We start from the raw sequence: 21,350 nt of genomic DNA, 5'->3' as shown, positions 1-21,350 counted from the left end.
TTGGGACGCGGTTGTTATCACTGGATGGGTCATAAATATGTGGACAGTAGAAGAAGGGTGATTAATAAGTCTGAAGGACTCACAATGTGAAAGTAGGAGCACTCACAGTCCTGTACTTTGCACTTTGCTTTCAGACTTTGATGAACAATGGCCTATCACTTGTTCCACTTTCGTTCTTGTTCACACACACACACACACACACACACACACACACACACACACACACACACACACACACACACACAGAGAGAGAGAAAGACTGTGAACATCAGTCACTTACAATGTTCATTGAATATTTTTCACAGCACAAAGAAACTAAGAGAGTCACCTACTCCAAGCAGTGTAGAGGGGGAAACCAACTACTGCAGCGCCATGGCTGACCCAAAGCTGGCTGACCCAAAGCTGGCTGAACTAAGGTAATAAGTCATGGATGTCTCTGAATATGCTGTTGTATCGACATCAATGGCCAACATTTCTTCAATCAGTCTGCCTCTCTTTAAACTGTTCTATGACCTCACGATCACAGTGAAACACAGCGGTTTGAAACAGTAGAAATACTGGCTGTGTGTGTGTGTGTGTGTGTGTGTGTGTGTGTGTGTGTGTGTGTGTGTGTGTGTGTGTGTGTGTGTGTGTGTGTGTGTGGTGTGTGTGTGTGGTGTGTGTGCCGGCCTGACTGTCAGTCTGCTCTCCTGGCACTACCATGGCTCTGCTCTTGAATACCAGAGATCTATTAATAATCATCACCTCCGTGCCAGAAAACTTACGACATCTGCCCATTCACAGTCAGCCTGGGCTCACACCACTGACAACTAGCTGAGCTAAGTCAGCCTGGGCTCACACCACTGACAACTAGCTGAGCTAAAGCTCTGCCTCCAGCCTCCAGCTAGCACACTGAGTTAGCGGTGAGAGAGAGAACCAGAGCCAATGAAACAAGCCTTGTGTTAGAGACGGTGTGTTTTCACAGAGGACCCAAGTCAAACCACTACGGCTGTCTGTACAGCTGTATTAATATTGTCCCCAGGCTAAGCCCTTGTCCAAAATGGGACCCTATTCTCTACATAGTGCATGACCCGTAGGGTCTGACGAACAAGATTAGAGCTGCCCCTACAGTCATCTCCTGCACCTACAGTCATCTCCTTCACCTACAGTCATCTCCTTCACCTACAGTCATCTCCTTCGCCTACAGTCATCTCCTGCACCTACAGTCATCTCTTTGACCTACAGTCATCTCTTTGACCTACAGTCATCTCCTTCACCTACAGTCATCTCCTTCGCCTACAGTCATCTCCTTCGCCTACAGTCATCTCCTTCGCCTACAGTCATCTCCTTCGCCTACAGTCATCTCCTTCGCCTACAGTCATCTCCTTCGCCTACAGTCATCTCCTTCGCCTACAGTCATCTCTTTGACCTACAGTCATCTCCTTCGCCTACAGTCATCTCCTTCGCCTACAGTCATCTCCTTCGCCTACAGTCATCTCCTTCGCCTACAGTCATCTCTTTGACCTACAGTCATCTCCTTCGCCTACAGTCATCTCTTTCGCCTACAGTCATCTCCTTCGCCTACAGTCATCTCCTTGACCTACAGTCATCTCCTTCGCCTATAGTCATCTCTTTGACCTACAGTCATCTCCTTCGCCTACAGTCATCTCCTTCGCCTACAGTCATCTCCTTCGCCTACAGTCATCTCCTTCGCCTACAGTCATCTCCTTCGCCTACAGTCATCTCTTTGACCTACAGTCATCTCCTTCGCCTACAGTCATCTCCTTCACCTACAGTCATCTCCTTCGACCACAGTCATCTCCTTCGCCTACAGTCATCTCCTTCGCCTACAGTCATCTCTTTGACCTACAGTCATCTCTTTGACCTACAGTCATCTCCTTCGCCTACAGTCATCTCCTGCACCTACAGTCATCTCCTGCACCTACAGTCATCTCCTGCACCTACAGTCATCTCCTGCACCTACAGTCATCTCCTTCGCCTACAGTCATCTCCTTCGCCTACAGTCATCTCCTTCGCCTACAGTCATCTCTTTGACCTACAGTCATCTCCTTCGCCTACAGTCATCTCTTTGACCTACAGTCATCTCCTTCGCCTACAGTTATCTCTTTGACCTACAGTCATCTCCTTCGCCTACAGTCATCTCCTTCGCCTACAGTCATCTCCTTCGCCTACAGTCATCTCCTTCGCCTACAGTCATCTCCTTCGCTTACAGTCATCTCTTTGACCTACAGTCATCTCCTTCGCCTACAGTCATCTCCTTCGCCTACAGTCATCTCCTTCGCCTACAGTCATCTCTTTGACCTACAGTCATCTCCTTCGCCTACAGTCATCTCTTTGACCTACAGTCATCTCCTTCGCCTACAGTCATCTCTTTGACCTACAGTCATCTCTTTGACCTACAGTCATCTCCTTCGCCTACAGTCATCTCTTTGACCTACAGTCATCTCCTTCGCCTACAGTCATCTCCTTCGCCTACAGTCATCTCCTTCGCCTACAGTCATCTCTTTCGCCTACAGTCATCTCCTTCGCCTACAGTCATCTCCTTCGCCTACAGTCATCTCCTTCGCCTACAGTCATCTCCTTCGCCTACAGTCATCTCCTTCGCCTACAGTCATCTCCTTCGCATACAGTCATCTCCTTCGCCTACAGTCATCTCCTTCGCCTACAGTCATCTCCTTCGCCTACAGTCATCTCCTTCGCCTACAGTCATCTCTTTGACCTACAGTCATCTCCTTCGCCTACAGTCATCTCTTTGACCTACAGTCATCTCCTTCGCCTACAGTCATCTCTTTGACCTACAGTCATCTCCTTCACCTACAGTCATCTCTTTGACCTACAGTCATCTCCTTCGCCTACAGTCATCTCTTTGACCTACAGTCATCTCCTTCGCCTACAGTCATCTCCTTCGCCTACAGTCATCTCTTTGACCTACAGTCATCTCCTTCGCCTACAGTCATCTCTTTGACCTACAGTCATCTCCTTCGCCTACAGTCATCTCCTTCGCCTACAGTCATCTCCTTCGCCTACAGTCATCTCCTTCGCCTACAGTCATCTCTTTGACCTACAGTCATCTCCTTCGCCTACAGTCATCTCCTTCGCCTACAGTCATCTCCTTCACCTACAGTCATCTCCTTCGCCTACAGTCATCTCTTTGACCTACAGTCATCTCCTTCGCCTACAGTCATCTCCTTCGCCTACAGTCATCTCCTTCGCCTACAGTCATCTCCTTCGCCTACAGTCATCTCCTTCGCCTACAGTCATCTCCTTCGCCTACAGTCATCTCCTTCGCCTACAGTCATCTCTTTGACCTACAGTCATCTCCTTCGCCTACAGTCATCTCTTTGACCTACAGTCATCTCCTTCGCCTACAGTCATCTCCTTCGCCTACAGTCATCTCCTTGACCTACAGTCATCTCCTTCGCCTACAGTCATCTCCTTCGCCTACAGTCATCTCCTTCGCCTACAGTCATCTCCTTGACCTACAGTCATCTCCTTGACCTACAGTCATCTCCTGCACCTACAGTCATCTCCTTCGCCTACAGTCATCTCCTTCGCCTACAGTCATCTCCTTCGCCTACAGTCATCTCCTTCGCATACAGTCATCTCCTTCGCCTACAGTCATCTCCTTCGCCTACAGTCATCTCTTTGACCTACAGTCATCTCCTTCGCCTACAGTCATCTCCTTCGCCTACAGTCATCTCCTTCGCCTACAGTCATCTCCTTCGCCTACAGTCATCTCTTTGACCTACAGTCATCTCCTTCGCCTACAGTCATCTCCTTCACCTACAGTCATCTCCTTCGCCTACAGTCATCTCCTTCACCTACAGTCAGGATCACAGCATGATGCAATAAAGATGAGAATTCCCCTTTTCTGCTCCAGACCTGTTATGTCCCAGTCCACCTGTACTAACACAGTGGCGTAACACAGGAGACACAGAGCTGTTGTTATATCCCAGTCCACCTGTACTAACACAGTGGCGTAACACAGGAGACACAGAGCTGTTGTTATGTCCCAGTCCACCTGTACTAACACAGTGGCGTAACACAGGAGACACAGAGCTGTTATTATGTCCCAGTCCACCTGTACTAACACAGTGGTTTAACACAGGAGACACAGAGCTGTTATTATGTCCCAGTCCACCTGTACTAACACAGTGGTTTAACACAGGAGACACAGAGCTGTTGTTATGTCCCAGTCCACCTGTACTAACACAGTGGTTTAACACAGGAGACACAGAGCTGGTATTATGTCCCAGTCCACCTGTACTAACACAGTGGCGTAACACAGGAGACACAGAGCTGTTATTATGTCCCAGTCCACCTGTACTAACACAGTGGTGTAACACAGGAGACACAGAGCGTGTATTATGTCCCAGTCCACCTGTACTAACACAGTGGTTTAACACAGGAGACACAGAGCTGTTATTATGTCCCAGTCCACCTGTACTAACACAGTGGTTTAACACAGGAGACACAGAGCTGGTATTATGTCCCAGTCCACCTGTACTAACACAGTGGTTTAACACAGGAGACACAGAACGTGTATTATGTTCCACATACTTAACTCATGTACAGAATGTAAATCTGTTTCACATAAACAGGAAAACCACACATCCTGGCTCTTCAGCTAATAGTGTCGGTCTCTTTCCTCTTCCTCAGAGACGGCATGGCAGATTTTACAGTTCAGACGGCCAAGCACTCCAACCCTCCAATCTCCTCCACTCCCCTGCGGCCGCCCAGCGAACAGCAGTCCAAGGACCGGGCCTCCAAAAGGCATTCCTCCGAGTCCAACGGGACCAGCGAGGGTGGAGCAGGGTCGCGGACGCCCGTGGAGATAACCGCACTGGAGGAGTCGTTCCGGCGCTTCGCCATCCACGGCGACACGCGTGCCACAGGAAAGGACATGCATGGCAAGAACTGGTCCAAGCTGTGCAAGGACTGCGGCGTCATCGACGGAAAAACTGTCACCCTCACGGACGTGGATATTGTCTTTACTAAAGTCAAGTAAGGAAATCTTTTCTAGTAGGCTGTGTCCCAAATGGTGTAGTAGAAATCTTGCAGCGCAAATGGCACCCTATTCCCTAAATAGTGCACTACTTTTGACCAGAACCCTATGGGCCCTGGTCAAAAGTAGTGCACTATGAAGGGATTAGAGGGGAGAGAGGAGATGGGAGGAGATGAGAGGGGAGAGAGGAGATGAGAGGAGATTGGAGGGGAGATGAGAGGTGGGAGAGGAAAGGGGAGGAGAGTGTAGAGAGTGTAGAGAGGAGAGAGTGTAGAGAGGAGAGTGTGTAGAGAGGAGAGTGTGTAGAGAGGAGAGTGTGTAGAGAGGAGAGTGTGTAGAGAGGAGAGTGTGTAGAGAGGAGAGTGTGTAGAGAGGAGAGTGTGTAGAGAGGAGAGTGTGTAGAGAGGAGAGTGTAGAGAGGAGAGTGTAGAGGAGAGGAGAGTGTAGAGAGGAGAGGAGAGTGTAGAGGAGAGGAGAGTGTAGAGGAGAGGAGAGTGTAGAGAGTGTAGAGGAGAGGAGAGTGTAGAGGAGAGGAGAGTGTAGAGGAGAGGAGAGTGTAGAGGAGAGTGTAGAGAGGAGAGGAGAGTGTAGAGGAGAGGAGAGTGTAGAGAGGAGAGTGTAGAGGAGAGGAGAGTGTAGAGGAGAGGAGAGTGTAGAGGAGAGGAGAGTGTATAGAGTGTAGAGAGGGGAGTGTAGAGAGGAGAGTGTGAGGAGAGGAGGGTGTATAGAGTAGAGTGAGGAGAGTGTAGAGAGTAGAGGAGAGTGTAAAGGAGAGTGTAGAGAGTAGAGGAGAGTGTAGAGAGGAGATTCCAGGAAAGGGGGAGATGCCAGGAGAGGGGGAGATGCCAGGAGAGGGGGAGATGACAGGAGAGGGGGAGATGACAGGAGAGGAGGAGGAGTTATCTTCCTTTCTGTTTCTTTCATCCTCATTGTAATGGTGAAATGCATTTCATTGAATCAACTGTTGTCTCAGTATAAAGGGAAGGCTGGTAGAGATCCAGTAGTAGGATCCTCCTGTTATATAATAGTTATGTAAAGCAGACAGATACAGAGAGATAGTAGGATCCTCCTGTTATATAATAGTTATGTAATGCAGACAGATACAGAGAGATAGTACGATCCTCCTGTTATATAATAGTTATGTAAAGCAGACAGATACAGAGAGATAGTAGGATCCTCCTGTTATATAATAGTTATGTAATGCAGACAGATACAGAGAGATAGTAGGATCCTCCTGTTATATAATAGTTATGTAATGCAGACAGATACAGAGAGATAGTAGGATCCTCCTGTTATATAATAGTTATGTAATGCAGACAGATACAGAGAGATAGTAGGATCCTCCTGTTATATAATAGTTATGTAATGCAGACAGATACAGAGAGATAGTAGGATCCTCCTGGTATATAATAGTTATGTAATGCAGACAGATACAGAGAGATAGTAGGATCCTCCTGTTATATAATAGTTATGTAATGCAGACAGATACAGAGAGATAGTAGGATCCTCCTGGTATATAATAGTTATGTAATGCAGACAGATACAGAGAGATAGTAGGATCCTCCTGTTATATAATAGTTATGTAATGCAGACAGATACAGAGAGATAGTAGGATCCTCCTGTTATATAATAGTTATGTAATGCAGACAGATACAGAGAGATAGTAGGATCCTCCTGTTATATAATAATTATGTAAAGCAGACAGATACAGAGAGATAGTAGGATCCTCCTGTTATATAATAGTTATGTAATGCAGACAGATACAGAGAGATAGTACGATCCTCCTGTTCTGCCCTCGGGTACAGTCATGTTGTGGGTGGTTGTTGCCCTCGGGTACAGTCATGTTGTGGGTGGTTGTTGCCCTCGGGTACAGTCATGTTGTGGGTGGTTGTTGCCCTCGGGTACAGTCATGTTGTGGGTGGTTGTTGCCCTCGGTAACAGTCATGTTGTGGGTGGTTGTTGTCCTCGGTAACAGTCATGTTGTGGGGGTTGTTGCCCTCAGTAACAGTCATGTTGTGGGGGGTTGTTGCCCTCGGGTACAGTCATGTTGTGGGGGGTTGTTGCCCTCAGTAACAGTCATGTTGTGGGTGGTTGTTGCCCTCGGGTACAGTCATGTTGTGGGGGGTTGTTGCCCTCGGGTACAGTCATGTTGTGGGGGGTTGTTGCCCTCAGTAACAGTCATGTTGTGGGATTGTTGCCCTCAGTAACAGTCATGTTGTGGGGGTTGTTGCCCTCAGTAACAGTCATGTTGTGGGGGGTTGTTGCCCTCGGGTACAGTCATGTTGTGGGGGGTTGTTGCCCTCGGGTACAGTCATGTTGTGGGGGGTTGTTGCCCTCAGTAACAGTCATGTTGTGGGGTTGTTGCCCTCAGTAACAGTCATGTTGTGGGTGGTTGTTGCCCTCGGTAACAGTCATGTTGTGGGTGGTTGTTGCCCTCGGTAACAGTCATGTTGTGGGGGGTTGTTACCCTCAGTAACAGTCATGTTGTGGGGGTTGTTGCCCTCAGTAACAGTCATGTTGTGGGGGTTGTTGCCCTCAGTAACAGTCATGTTGTGGGGTTGTTGCCCTCAGTAACAGTCATGTTGTGGGGGTTGTTGCCCTCAGTAACAGTCATGTTGTGGGGGTTGTTGCCCTCAGTAACAGTCATGTTGTGGGGGGTTGTTGCCCTCAGTAACAGTCATGTTGTGGGGGTTGTTGCCCTCAGTAACAGTCATGTTGTGGGGGTTGTTGCCCTCGGTAACAGTCATGTTGTGGGGGTTGTTGCCCTCAGTAACAGTCATGTTGTGGGGGTTGTTGCCCTCTGTAACAGTCATGTTGTGGGGGGTTGTTGCCCTCAGTAACAGTCATGTTGTGGGGGTTGTTGCCCTCAGTAACAGTCATGTTGTGGGGGGTTGTTGCCCTCAGTAACAGTCATGTTGTTGTGGGGGTTGTTGCCCTCAGTAACAGTCATGTTGTGGGGGTTGTTGCCCTCAGTAACAGTCATGTTGTGGGGGTTGTTGCCCTCAGTAACAGTCATGTTGTGGGGGGTTGTTGCCCCTCAGTAACAGTCATGTTGTGGGGGTTGTTGCCCTCAGTAACAGTCATGTTGTGGGGGGTTGTTGCCCCTCAGTAACAGTCATGTTGTTGTGGGGTTGTTGCCCTCAGTAACAGTCATGTTGTGGGGGGTTGTTGCCCTCTGTAACAGTCATGTTGTGGGCGGTTGTTGCCCTCGGTAACAGTCATGTTGTGGGGGGTTGTTGCCCTCAGTAACAGTCATGTTGTGGGGGTTGTTGCCCCTCAGTAACAGTCATGTTGTGGGGGGTTGTTGCCCCTCAGTAACAGTCATGTTGTGGGGGTTGTTACCCTCAGTAACAGTCATGTTGTGGGGGGTTGTTACCCTCAGTAACAGTCATGTTGTGGGGGTTGTTGCCCTCAGTAACAGTCATGTTGTGGGGGGTTGTTGCCCTCAGTAACAGTCATGTTGTGGGGGTTGTTGCCCTCAGTAACAGTCATGTTGTGGGGGGTTGTTGCCCTCGGGTACAGTCATGTTGTGGGGGGTTGTTGCCCCTCAGTAACAGTCATGTTGTGGGGGTTGTTGCCCTCAGTAACAGTCATGTTGTGGGGGGTTTTTGCCCTCAGTAACAGTCATGTTGTGGGGGGTTGTTGCCCCTCAGTAACAGTCATGTTGTGGGGGGTTGTTGCCCTCTGTAACAGTCATGTTGTGGGCGGTTGTTGCCCTCGGTAACAGTCATGTTGTGGGGGGTTGTTGCCCTCGGTAACAGTCATGTTGTGGGGGGTTGTTGCCCTCAGTAACAGTCATGTTGTGGGGGTTGTTGCCCCTCAGTAACAGTCATGTTGTGGGGGGTTGTTGCCCCTCAGTAACAGTCATGTTGTGGGGGGTTGTTGCCCCTCAGTAACAGTCATGTTGTGGGGGTTGTTGCCCTCAGTAACAGTCATGTTGTGGGGGTTGTTGCCCTCAGTAACAGTCATGTTGTGGGGGTTGTTGCCCCTCAGTAACAGTCATGTTGTGGGGGGTTGTTGCCCTCAGTAACAGTCATGTTGTGGGGGGTTGTTGCCCCTCAGTAACAGTCATGTTGTGGGGGTTGTTGCCCCTCAGTAACAGTCATGTTGTTGTGGGGTTGTTGCCCCTCAGTAACAGTCATGTTGTGGGGGTTGTTGCCCTCAGTAACAGTCATGTTGTGGGGGGTTGTTGCCCTCAGTAACAGTCATGTTGTGGGGGGTTGTTGCCCTCAGTAACAGTCATGTTGTGGGGGGTTGTTGCCCTCAGTAACAGTCATGTTGTGGGGGTTGTTGCCCTCAGTAACAGTCATGTTGTGGGGGGTTGTTGCCCTCAGTAACAGTCATGTTGTGGGGGGTTGTTGCCCTCAGTAACAGTCATGTTGTGGGGGGTTGTTGCCCTCAGTAACAGTCATGTTGTGGGGGGTTGTTGCCCTCAGTAACAGTCATGTTGTGGGGGTTGTTGCCCTCAGTAACAGTCATGTTGTGGGGGGTTGTTGCCCTCAGTAACAGTCATGTTGTGGGGGGTTGTTGCCCTCAGTAACAGTCATGTTGTGGGGGTTGTTGCCCTCAGTAACAGTCATGTTGTGGGGGTTGTTGCCCTCAGTAACAGTCATGTTGTCGGGGGGTTGTTGCCCTCGTAACAGTCATGTTGTGGGGGGTTGTTGCCCTCAGGTAACAGTCATGTTGTGGGGGGTTGTTGCCCTCAGTAACAGTCATGTTGTGGGGGGTTGTTGCCCTCAGTAACAGTCATGTTGTGGGGGTTGTTGCCCCTCAGTAACAGTCATGTTGTGGGGGGTTGTTGCCCTCAGTAACAGTCATGTTGTGGGGGTTGTTGCCCTCAGTAACAGTCATGTTGTGGGGGTTGTTGCCCTCAGTAACAGTCATGTTGTGGGGGTTGTTGCCCTCAGTAACAGTCATGTTGTGGGGGTTGTTGCCCTCAGTAACAGTCATGTTGTGGGGGTTGTTGCCCTCAGTAACAGTCATGTTGTGGGGGTTGTTGCCCTCAGTAACAGTCATGTTGTGGGGGGTTGTTGCCCTCAGTAACAGTCATGTTGTGGGGGTTGTTGCCCTCAGTAACAGTCATGTTGTGGGGGTTGTTGCCCTCAGTAACAGTCATGTTGTGGGGGGTTGTTGCCCTCAGTAACAGTCATGTTGTGGGGGGTTGTTGCCCTCAGTAACAGTCATGTTGTGGGGGGTTGTTGCCCTCTGTAACAGTCATGTTGTGGGCGGTTGTTGCCCTCGGTAACAGTCATGTTGTGGGGGTTGTTGCCCTCAGTAACAGTCATGTTGTGGGGGTTGTTGCCCCTCAGTAACAGTCATGTTGTGGGGGTTGTTGCCCTCAGTAACAGTCATGTTGTGGGGGTTGTTGCCCTGAGTAACAGTCATGTTGTGGGGGGTTGTTGCCCTCTGTAACAGTCATGTTGTGGGCGGTTGTTGCCCTCGGTAACAGTCATGTTGTGGGCGGTTGTTGCCCTCGGTAACAGTCATGTTGTGGGGGGTTGTTGCCCTCAGTAACAGTCATGTTGTGGGGGGTTGTTGCCCCTCAGTAACAGTCATGTTGTGGGGGTTGTTACCCTCAGTAACAGTCATGTTGTGGGGGTTGTTACCCTCAGTAACAGTCATGTTGTGGGGGTTGTTACCCTCAGTAACAGTCATGTTGTGGGGGGTTGTTGCCCTCAGTAACAGTCATGTTGTGGGGGGTTGTTGCCCTCAGTAACAGTCATGTTGTGGGGGGTTGTTGCCCCTCAGTAACAGTCATGTTGTGGGGGTTGTTGCCCTCAGTAACAGTCATGTTGTGGGGGGTTGTTGCCCTCAGTAACAGTCATGTTGTGGGGGGTTGTTGCCCCTCAGTAACAGTCATGTTGTGGGGGGTTGTTGCCCTCTGTAACAGTCATGTTGTGGGCGGTTGTTGCCCTCGGTAACAGTCATGTTGTGGGGGGTTGTTGCCCTCGGGTACAGTCATGTTGTGGGTGGTTGTTGCCCTCGGGTACAGTCATGTTGTGGGGGGTTGTTGCCCTCGGGTACAGTCATGTTGTGGGGGGTTGTTGCCCCTCAGTAACAGTCATGTTGTGGGGGGTTGTTGCCCTCGGGTACAGTCATGTTGTTGTGGGGTTGTTGCCCTCGGTAACAGTCATGTTGTGGGCGGTTGTTGCCCTCGGTAACAGTCATGTTGTGGGGGGTTGCTGCCCTCGAGTACAGTCATGTTGTGGGGGGTTGCTGCCCTCGAGTACAGTCATGTTGTGGGGGGTTGTTGCCCTCGGTAACAGTCATGTTGTTGTGGGGTTGTTGCCCTCGGGTACAGTCATGTTGTGGGGGTTGTTGCCCTCGGGTACAGTCATGTTGTGGGCGGTTGTTGCCCTCGGTAACAGTCATGTTGTGTGGGGTTGTTGCCCTCGGTAACAGTCATGTTGTTGTGGGGTTGTTGCCCTCGGGTACAGTCATGTTGTGGGGGGTTGTTGCCCTCGGGTATAGTCATGTTGTTGTGGGGTTGTTGCCCTCGGTAACAGTCCGGGGGCAGGATTGTTCGCTCTGCTGTTTCCCCAGATGCCTGAGGTAGTTGTCATCCTCTACTGCCACAGGGTCCAGGTCATTTCTAGTAGAATGACCCCAATAACAACACACACTGACTGAACCGTGCTTGTTGTGGGGTTCTGTGTTCCTATGTTCTGTGTTGGGTATTGAATGGTTAAGATATATGTTCTGTATGCTTTAAAAGGCATCTGTCGTGTTGATCATGAGTATTGTGCTCTAAATGCAGGTGAAGGAAGGTGTATCTCGAAAGCATGAAGCTAAATGACAGGACAGGGCAGTCTGTTTTACGTGTAGTCTTATTTGGGGTGCTGTTTGCTCAAGTATGAAGCTTTAATGAAGTGATTTGTTTCATCCTGACTGAGCCCTGAGAATAAAGATGATTCTGCTAGACAGCGTCAGAACAGACCAGTACTGTAGCTGGAGCGAGGGGAGAGAGCAGGCCATTCACTACCACACTGACAACTGAAAATTTCCAAAACAATGAATTTAGCAGTATTCATTTTGTTATTATGTTTCAGCAACAAAAAAAACACAGCATTAGCCATTTGCAAAATGTTTATAAATGCAGGAACCTAGCTCCATTGCCGAAATGTACTTTAAAACTGCAACATCAGGGCCTCCCGGGTGGCGCAGTGGTCTAGGGCACTGCATCGCAGTGCTAGCTGCGCCACCAGAGTCTCTGGGTTCGCGCCCAGGCTCTGTCGCAGCCGGCCGCGACCGGGGGGTCCGTGGGGTGACGCACAATTGGCCTAGCGTCGCCCGGGTTAGGGAGGGTTTGGCCCATCGCGCTCCAGCGACTCCTGTGGCTGGCCGGGCGCAGTGCGCGCTAACCAAGGGAGCCAGGTGCCCGGTGTTTCAACATGCTGAAACAGGAAAGGGCCTTCCCCAAACTGTTGCCACTAAGTTGGAAGCACAGAATCATCTAGAATGTCATTGTATGCTGTAACATTAAGATTTCACCTCACTGGAACTAAGGGGCCTAGCCCGAACCCTTATTCCTCCTCCACTAAACTTTACAGTTGGCACAATGCATTAGGGCAGGTAGCGTTCTCGTTTTTTGCATTGGATATATTTACCATATCATATGGAGACAGAAACATAAACCTTTTACTGTATCATAAGTAGACATAATTGCACATGATTAAATCCTTCCAATAGAAAAAAAGATATATAATTTAGTTACGAATTTAACTTTAATTAAATTAGTTGACTCTTCACATGGGATGAACAACAAAAGAAAGGGAATATTGAATGATCCCCAATGATCCATCACATCTCCCAAAAACGTTTTCAACATAAATCTGTAAAATGATAGTCTAGAAACTAAAGCTTTGGTTGTCTTCCTCTCAGGCTTCCATGTCTTCTCCCTGGACCTCCTCAATGTCCACCTCTTGAACATCAGCCTCATCTTCACTGTCACTTTCCAACCTTGTTGAGGATGGCTCGTTGTCAGGCTCAAAAAGCCTCACATTTGCCCGGATGGCCACCAATTTTTCAACCCTTGTATTGGTCAGCCTGTTGCGTTGCGTGCTTTGGTGTGTGTTCCCAAACAAGGACAAGTTACGCTCTGAGGCGGCTGATGTTAGTAGGATTATCAGGATTTGGAGGGTGATGGAGGCATCAGGGGAAAGAGCCTCAGATCCACAAAGTCCCTTCCACCAGGTGGCTGATGAGATATGTTGGCACGACTGCCATATTGCGTCTCCATCCCAAAGCCCTTCCTTGGAAGTGTACTTCGCCAGACTACCAAGAACCTTGCTTTCATCCAGGCCAAGGTGGCAAGACACGGTAGTGATGACACCATAGGCCTTGTTGATCTCTGCACCAGACAAGATGCTCTTGCCAGCATACTTGGGGTCCAACATGTACGCTGCGGTGTGTTTGGGCTTCAGGCAAAAGTCTTCACACTTTTTGATGTATTTCAGAACTGCAGTTTATTCTGCTTGGAGCAACAGTGAAGTGGGCAGGGCAGTACGGATTTCTTCTCTTCTCTGAACATCAGACAGGATGGCATTGTCTCCCTCAATCAGTGCAATGGCTACTGCTATAGGTTTCAGGAGTTTCAGGCTGCTTACCACTCTTCCAAAATACATCATCCAGGAGGATCCTCTTGATGGGGCTGTCCATATCGGCAGACTGTGATATGGCCATTTCTTGGAGAGACTCCTTCCCCTCCAGGAGAGTGTCAAACATGATGACAACACCACCCCAACGGGTTGCTGGGCAGCTTCAATGTGGTGCTCTTATTCTTCTCACTTTGCTTGGTGAGGTATATTGCTGCTATAACTTGATGACCCTTCACATACCTAACCATTTCCTTGGCTCTCTTGTAGAGTGTATCCATTGTTTTCAGTGCCATCATGTCCTTGAGGAGCAGCACAGCCAATGGGTGTGATGTGAGGGTAGGACTTCTCCACTTTAGACCAAGCAGCATTCATATTTTGCAGTATTGTCTGTCACCAGTGCAAATACCTTCTGTGGTCCAAGGTCATTGATGACTGCCTTTAGCTCATCTGAAATGTAGAGACCGGTGTGTCTATCGTCCCTTGTGTCTGTGCTCTTGTAGAATACTGGTTGAGGGGTGGAGATGATGTAGTTAATTATTCCTTGCCCACAAACATTTGACCACCCATCAGAGATGATTGCAATAGTCTGCTTTCTCTATGATTTCCTTGACCTTCACTTGAACTCTGTTGATCTCTGCATCCAGCAAATTAGTAGATAAAGCATGTCTGGTTGGAGAGGTGTATGCTGGGAGAAGAACATTCAGAAATCTCTTCCAATACACATTGCCTGTGAGCATTAAAGGTGAACCAGTTGCATACACAGCTCGAGCAAGACATTCATCAGCATTTCTCTGACTACATTCCTCCATTGAGTCAACAAAACTTCTAATTCCAGGAGGACCATGAGCTGTTGCTATAGATAAGGTGTCTGATTCATCATTTTCTGCTCAAATAGAAGTAGAGGGACTTTTGTCAGAGGTTGCTTGCTGTGAGCGCTGAGGGAACTGTATGCACTTGGCCAGATGATTCTGCATCTTTGTTGCATTCTTCACATATGATTTGGCACAGTATTTGCAAATGTACACAGCTTTTCCTTCTACATTAGCTGCAGTGAAATGTCTCCACACATCCATCATGTGGCATTTCCCTGTAAAAAAAACAAAAATACAATTCCATGTACAGATAAATAGTTAAGCAGTTAGATTAAACAACTCCTTTGTAAGATACATGTTTATGGAAACAGGTGAATTAACACTCCTCAGTTAGCAGGCTCAAGCAAGCTAAAACCCACATGGTAGCAAAAACTAACTAGCAGAAATTGTTAACAAGTTAGAAATGATTTAAACACACTTTGCTGTAGGTTACTATTTACTAGTTAACAAAAAAATCATGTTTGTCATATAAAATATATTCACCCCACTCAGTATTGTAATCAAAACTTACCAGAAAGCATGTAGTCCTTGGCTCAGACAGTTTAGTAGTGTGGGCTCAATAGCATCTCCTTAGTGTGCAAGATCATGAGAATCAGCTGTACATGTGATGGAAGAATGCACTGTGCATGCAGAGGGTTGCAATTCAACATTCCATTGAATTGCGGCAAAATATGCCACAAGACCTAGAATTGCCTTATGTGTATCCCACAAAAAAGGTTCACTGTTATAAGCTAACTTTTTTGATGAATTTAAGCAAAATTCCCCTAATTCCTGGGCTTGACTTCCCATGGAAAATTTCCGGAAAGTTTCCGACCCTTTGCAACCAATGATTTTTACGCTCTACGCACTTCAGCACTCAGTGGTCCCGTTCTTCGAGCTTGTGTGGCCTACCACTTCGCAGCTGAGCCGTTGCTGCTCCTAGACGTTTCCACTTCACAATAACATCACTTACAGTTGACCGTTGCAGCTCTAGCAGTGCAGACATTTGACAAACTGATTTGTTGGAAAGGTGGCATCCTATGACGGTGCCACGTTGAAAGTCACTGAGCTCTTCAATAAGGCCATTCTACTGCCAATGTTTGTATATGGAGATTGCATGGCTGTGTGCTTGATTTTATACACTTGTCTGCAACGGGTGTGGCTGAAATATCCGAATCCACTAATTTGAAGGGGTGTCCACATACTCATGGCCATGTATTGTATGTTACGAATTACAATTCGTATTATATGTTACGAATGTGCAAAGTGTACAATATGTTACCGAATTTGCATAATGTAGGATATGCTACGAATTCTAGATAGGTGGCTAATGTTAGCTAGCTGGCTAACATTAGCTAGGCTAGGGGTTAGGGTTAAAGTTAGGTTAAAGGGTTAAGGTTAGGGGAAGGATCAACTAGCATGCTAAGTAGTTGCAAAGTAGCAAAAAAAGTAGTAAGTAGTTGAAAAGTTGCTAAAATGCTAAAGTTGTTCGTGATGAGATTCGAACTCACAACCTTTGGGTTACTAGATGTTCGCGTTATACACCCACCCATCTACCGCAACCAAACCACCCTACTTTCATTTTTGCCTTAAGTAATCATCTGTCTTATGTAACCATACCAAACAACATATCATACTAATTTGAGTGTCACAGATTTATCTTTACTATGTTACGTTCAGTCTATGAGACCAGGCTGGACCTGCTTTAGTTCAGCACTATGGTGTCTACTGCCTACCCCAACCCTACTGTGGTGAGCCAGGCAGCTGGATAGATATTTTATTTTCACGTTTTTTTTTTCTCCAGTAAAAACATAAGAAAGTAAAAAATTAAGTCCCATCCCATCTTTAACACGGTATAAAAACTATATCCGCACAGTCTAGAACCGAAAGGCTTACCAATCGGCTAGCCACTCAATTGTCAATTGAATGATTTGTCCCAACCAGCCCCCACCATAGATCTGATCTAGGATCAGGTCCCCCCCTGTCCTTATTTGTCGGAGCAGCTCACAGATCACTGCTCCTGTACATAGCCCATCTGTAAATAGCCCATCCATCTACCTCATCCCCATACTGTTATTTATTTATTTTGCTCCTTTGCACCCCAGTATCTCTACTTGCACATTCATCTTCTGCACATCTATCACTCCAGTGTTTAATTGCTATATTGTAATTATTTCGCCACTATGGCCTATTTATTGCCTTACCTCCTTATCTTACCTCATTTGCACACACTGTATATAGACTGTATATAGACTTTTTCTATTGTGTTATTGACTGTATGATTGTTTATTCCATGTGTAACTCTGTGTTGTTGTTTGTGTCGCACTGCTTTGCTTTATCTTGGCCAGGTCACTACCTGGTTAAAGAAAGGTGAAATAAATACAAAATAAATGTATCGTGATCTAAAAGGGAAAACTGATCCTAAAAAAAGCACTCCTACGCTTGGTACATGCTGTTTGATATGTCTGATTCCTTAGCATGCTCCTGAAAGGGTCATTTTAATTGGTTTCCAGAAGACACAGAGCCGTCCTCCTCCTCTCCTCAGACACAACGTGCCAGCTGGAAGTCCTATGTCCCATCTGACATTAGACAGCATGGAACAGGCCCGGAGGAATGGAGCTCTCAACTGTTCAACACTGACGGATCGCCCAAACAGAATCAGTCACTGAAGGAGTCAAATGAATAACCCCAAACACGCCTGTTTACTGGAGCTTGCTGCTATGACAGCAGGTTACCCGGGGAGACTGTTTACTGTAGCTTGCTGCTATGACAGCCGGTTACCCGGGGAGACTGTTTGGCTTTATGGCCTTTTGTTTTGCAGATTTATCACCACAGCAATGGTTGTTTGTATTTGTGTTACTATGCACGACGACGCCTGAACGGAGAAGCAGAATGGTGTATAGTCAGTTTAAACAGCCGTACGCATGGCCCCTTGGAGGGGTGGATGTGATTGGTTGAGCTATAATAACACCTGACATCATGTTGATGACTTCTAGGCTGAGTACCAAATGGACCCTGGTTGAAAGTAATGCATCATTTAGGGAATAGGGTCCTATTTGAGGCTGCCATTTGGGACGCAGCCCTAGTAGAAAGCAGAACATGGAACACCAGAAAATCTAAAAACTCTGTAGCCGAGAAGTTCACTTTCACACATAAACACATCGTCTGTCTCTGTCCAGGCAGTGCCTGAGATGCTCTGTGTCTGTCTGTAGAGCACACCATCACGCAGCTGTGCACGCAGCAGGGCCATCAGACAGCTGACATGTTGATGCTATCACACAGCAGGGCCATCAGACAGCTGACATGTTGATGCTATCACACAGCAGGGCCATCAGACAGCTGACATGTTGATGTTATCACACAGCAGGGCCAGACAGCTGACATGTTGATGCTATCACACAGCAGGGCCATCAGACAGCTGACATGTTGATACTATCACACAGCAGGGCCATCAGACAGCTGACATGTTGATGCTATCACACAGCAGGGCCATCAGATAGCTGACATGTTGATGCTATCACACAGCAGGGCCATCAGATAGCTGACATGTTGATGCTATCACACAGCAGGGCCATCAGATAGCTGACATGTTGATGCTATCACACAGCAGGGCCATCAGATAGCTGACATGTTGATGCTATCACACAGCAGGGCCATCAGACAGCTGACATGTTGATGCTATCACACAGCAGGGCCATCAGATAGCTGACATGTTGATGCTATCACACAGCAGGGCCATCAGACAGCTGACATGTTGATGTTATCACACAGCAGGGCCATCAGATAGCTGACATGTTGATGCTATCACACAGCAGGGCCATCAGACAGCTGACATGTTGATGCTATCACACAGCAGGGCCATCAGACAGCTGACATGTTGATGCTATCACACAGCAGGGCCATCAGATAGCTGACATGTTGATGCTATCACACAGCAGGGCCATCAGACAGCTGACATGTTGATGCTATCACACAGCAGGGCCATCAGACAGCTGACATGTTGATGTTACCACACAGCAGGGCCATCAGACAGCTGACATGTTGATGTTATCACACAGCAGGGCCATCACACAGGAGGGCCATCAGACAGCTGACATGTTGATGTTATCACACAGCAGGGCCATCAGACAGCTGACATGTTGATGTTATCACACAGCAGGGCCATCAGATAGCTGACATGTTGATGTTATCACACAGCAGGGCCATCAGATAGCTGACATGTTGATGTTATCACACAGCAGGGCCATCAGACAGCTGACATGTTGATGTTATCACACAGCAGGGCCATCAGACAGCTGACATGTTGATGTTATCACACAGCAGGGCCATCAGACAGCTGACATGTTGATGCTATCACACAGCAGGGCCATCAGACAGCTGACATGTTGATGCTATCACACAGCAGGGCCATCAGACAGCTGACATGTTGATGCTATCACACAGCAGGGCCATCAGACAGCTGACATGTTGATGCTATCACACAGCAGGGCCATCAGACAGCTGACATGTTGATGCTATCACACAGCAGGGCCATCAGACAGCTGACATGTTGATGCTATCACACAGCAGGGCCATCAGACAGCTGACATGTTGATGCTATCACACAGCAGGGCCATCAGACAGCTGACATGTTGATGCTATCACACAGCAGGGCCATCAGACAGCTGACATGTTGATGTTATCACACAGCAGGGCCATCAGACAGCTGACATGTTGATGCTATCACACAGCAGGGCCATCAGACAGCTGACATGTTAATGCTATCACACAGCAGGGCCATCAGACAGCTGACATGTTGATGCTATCACACAGCAGGGCCATCAGACAGCTGACATGTTGATGCTATCACACAGCAGAGCCATCAGACAGCTGACATGTTGATGCTATCACACAGCAGGGCCATCAGACAGCTGACATGTTGATGCTATCACACAGCAGGGCCATCAGACAGCTGACATGTTGATGTTATCACACAGCAGGGCCATCAGACAGCTGACATGTTGATGCTATCACACAGCAGGGCCATCAGACAGCTGACATGTTAATGCTATCACACAGCAGGGCCATCAGACAGCTGACATGTTGATGCTATCACACAGCAGGGCCATCAGACAGCTGACATGTTGATGCTATCACACAGCAGGGCCATCAGATAGCTGACATGTTGATGCTATCACACAGCAGGGCCATCAGACAGCTGACATGTTGATGTTATCACACAGCAGGGCCATCAGACAGCTGACATGTTGATGTTATCACACAGCAGGGCCATCAGACAGCTGACATGTTGATGTTATCTCACAGCAGGGCCATCAGACAGCTGACCTGTTGATGTTATCTCATGGCTTTGTATACAGTGTGGTCGATTCTCCTTTGACACTCTCAAACTGTGACGAGGGGCATTAAAATGACAAGCTAAATCATGTCTCGAATGGCACCCTATTCCCTTTTATAGTGCACTACTTTTGACCAGGGCACTCAATAGTGAAAAGGGTGTGATTTGGGACACACATCCCCATGTTTATGATGTAACATGGAGACAGAGGTCAACAGAATTCTCTCATTGAGTTCCACAGACTCTTCACTCTGTGACATCTGTAGTTTTGACATTTCTAAGTGGCTGGTTTGTTGTTTCTACGTTTCAGGAAGAAATCCTGTCGCACCATCACGTTTGACGAGTTCAAGGCAGCGGTGGGAGAGCTGGCCAGCAAGAGATTCAAGGAGAAAACGGGAGAGGAGGCAGAGGGGGAGGTGTTCAGGATGATTGAGGGGAAGAAACCAGTCATTAAAGGAGTCACGGTAAGGTCCCAACGCAGCAGGAAATGACACCCAATAGTACTGACGTTACAACAGATATTAATACATACACCTATACAGACACGGTAAGGTCCCAACGCAGCAGGAAATGACACCCAATAGTACTGACGTTACAACATATATTAATACATACACCTATACAGACACGGTAAGGTCCCAACGCAGCAGGAAATGACACCCAATAGTACTGACGTTACAACAGATATTAATACATACACCTATACAGACACGGTAAGGTCCCAACGCAGCAGGAAATGACACCCAATAGTACTGACGTTACAACAGATATTAATACATACACCTATACAGACACGGTAAGGTCCCAACGCAGCAGGAAATGACACCCAATAGTACTGACGTTACAACAGATATTAATACATACACCTATACAGACACGGTAAGGTCCCAACGCAGCAGGAAATGACACCCAATAGTACTGACGTTACAACAGATATTAATACATACACCTATACAGACACGGTAAGGTCCCAACGCAGCAGGAAATGACACCCAATAGTACTGACGTTACAACAGATATTAATACATACACCTTTTCAGACACGGTAAGGTCCCAACGCAGCAGGAAATGACAACCAATAGTACTGACGTTACAACAGATATTAATACATACACCTATACAGACACGGTAAGGTCCCAACGCAGCAGGAAATGACACCCAATAGTACTGACGTTACAACAGATATTAATACATACACCTATACAGACACGGTAAGGTCCCAACGCAGCAGGAAATGACACCCAATAGTACTGACGTTACAACAGATATTAATACATACACCTATACAGACACGGTAAGGTCCCAACGCAGCAGGAAATGACACCCAATAGTACTGACGTTACAACAGATATTAATACATACACCTATACAGACACGGTAAGGTCCCAACGCAGCAGGAAATGACACCCAATAGTACTGACGTTACAACAGATATTAATACATACACCTATACAGACACGGTAAGGTCCCAACGCAGCAGGAAATGACACCCAATAGTACTGACGTTACAACAGATATTAATACATACACCTATACAGACACGGTAAGGTCCCAACGCAGCA

The 21,350-nt window shown here is 47.7% G+C and overlaps 1 protein-coding gene across 3 annotated transcripts in view; it reads left to right on the top strand.

Moving 5' to 3' along the window:
- LOC120031159 (tubulin polymerization-promoting protein) overlaps nt 1-21,350 on the top strand; it is a 39,765-nt gene that overhangs the window by 10,008 nt on the left and 8,407 nt on the right. For all 3 annotated transcript variants that reach the window (XM_038976761.1, XM_038976759.1, XM_038976758.1), the window contains exons 2-4: nt 306-416; nt 4,660-5,004; nt 20,099-20,252. In XM_038976761.1, the coding sequence (XP_038832689.1) occupies nt 373-416; nt 4,660-5,004; nt 20,099-20,252 (543 nt within the window). In that variant the 5' untranslated portion in view covers nt 306-372. The remainder of the gene's footprint in view (nt 1-305; nt 417-4,659; nt 5,005-20,098; nt 20,253-21,350) is intronic.

This window comes from Salvelinus namaycush, chromosome 37, assembly GCF_016432855.1.
Source record: "Salvelinus namaycush isolate Seneca chromosome 37, SaNama_1.0, whole genome shotgun sequence".
Classification (NCBI taxonomy): Eukaryota; Metazoa; Chordata; class Actinopteri; order Salmoniformes; family Salmonidae; genus Salvelinus; species Salvelinus namaycush.
The sequence above is the reverse complement of the archived record's forward strand: the minus strand, read 5'-3'. Positions and strand labels throughout refer to the sequence as shown.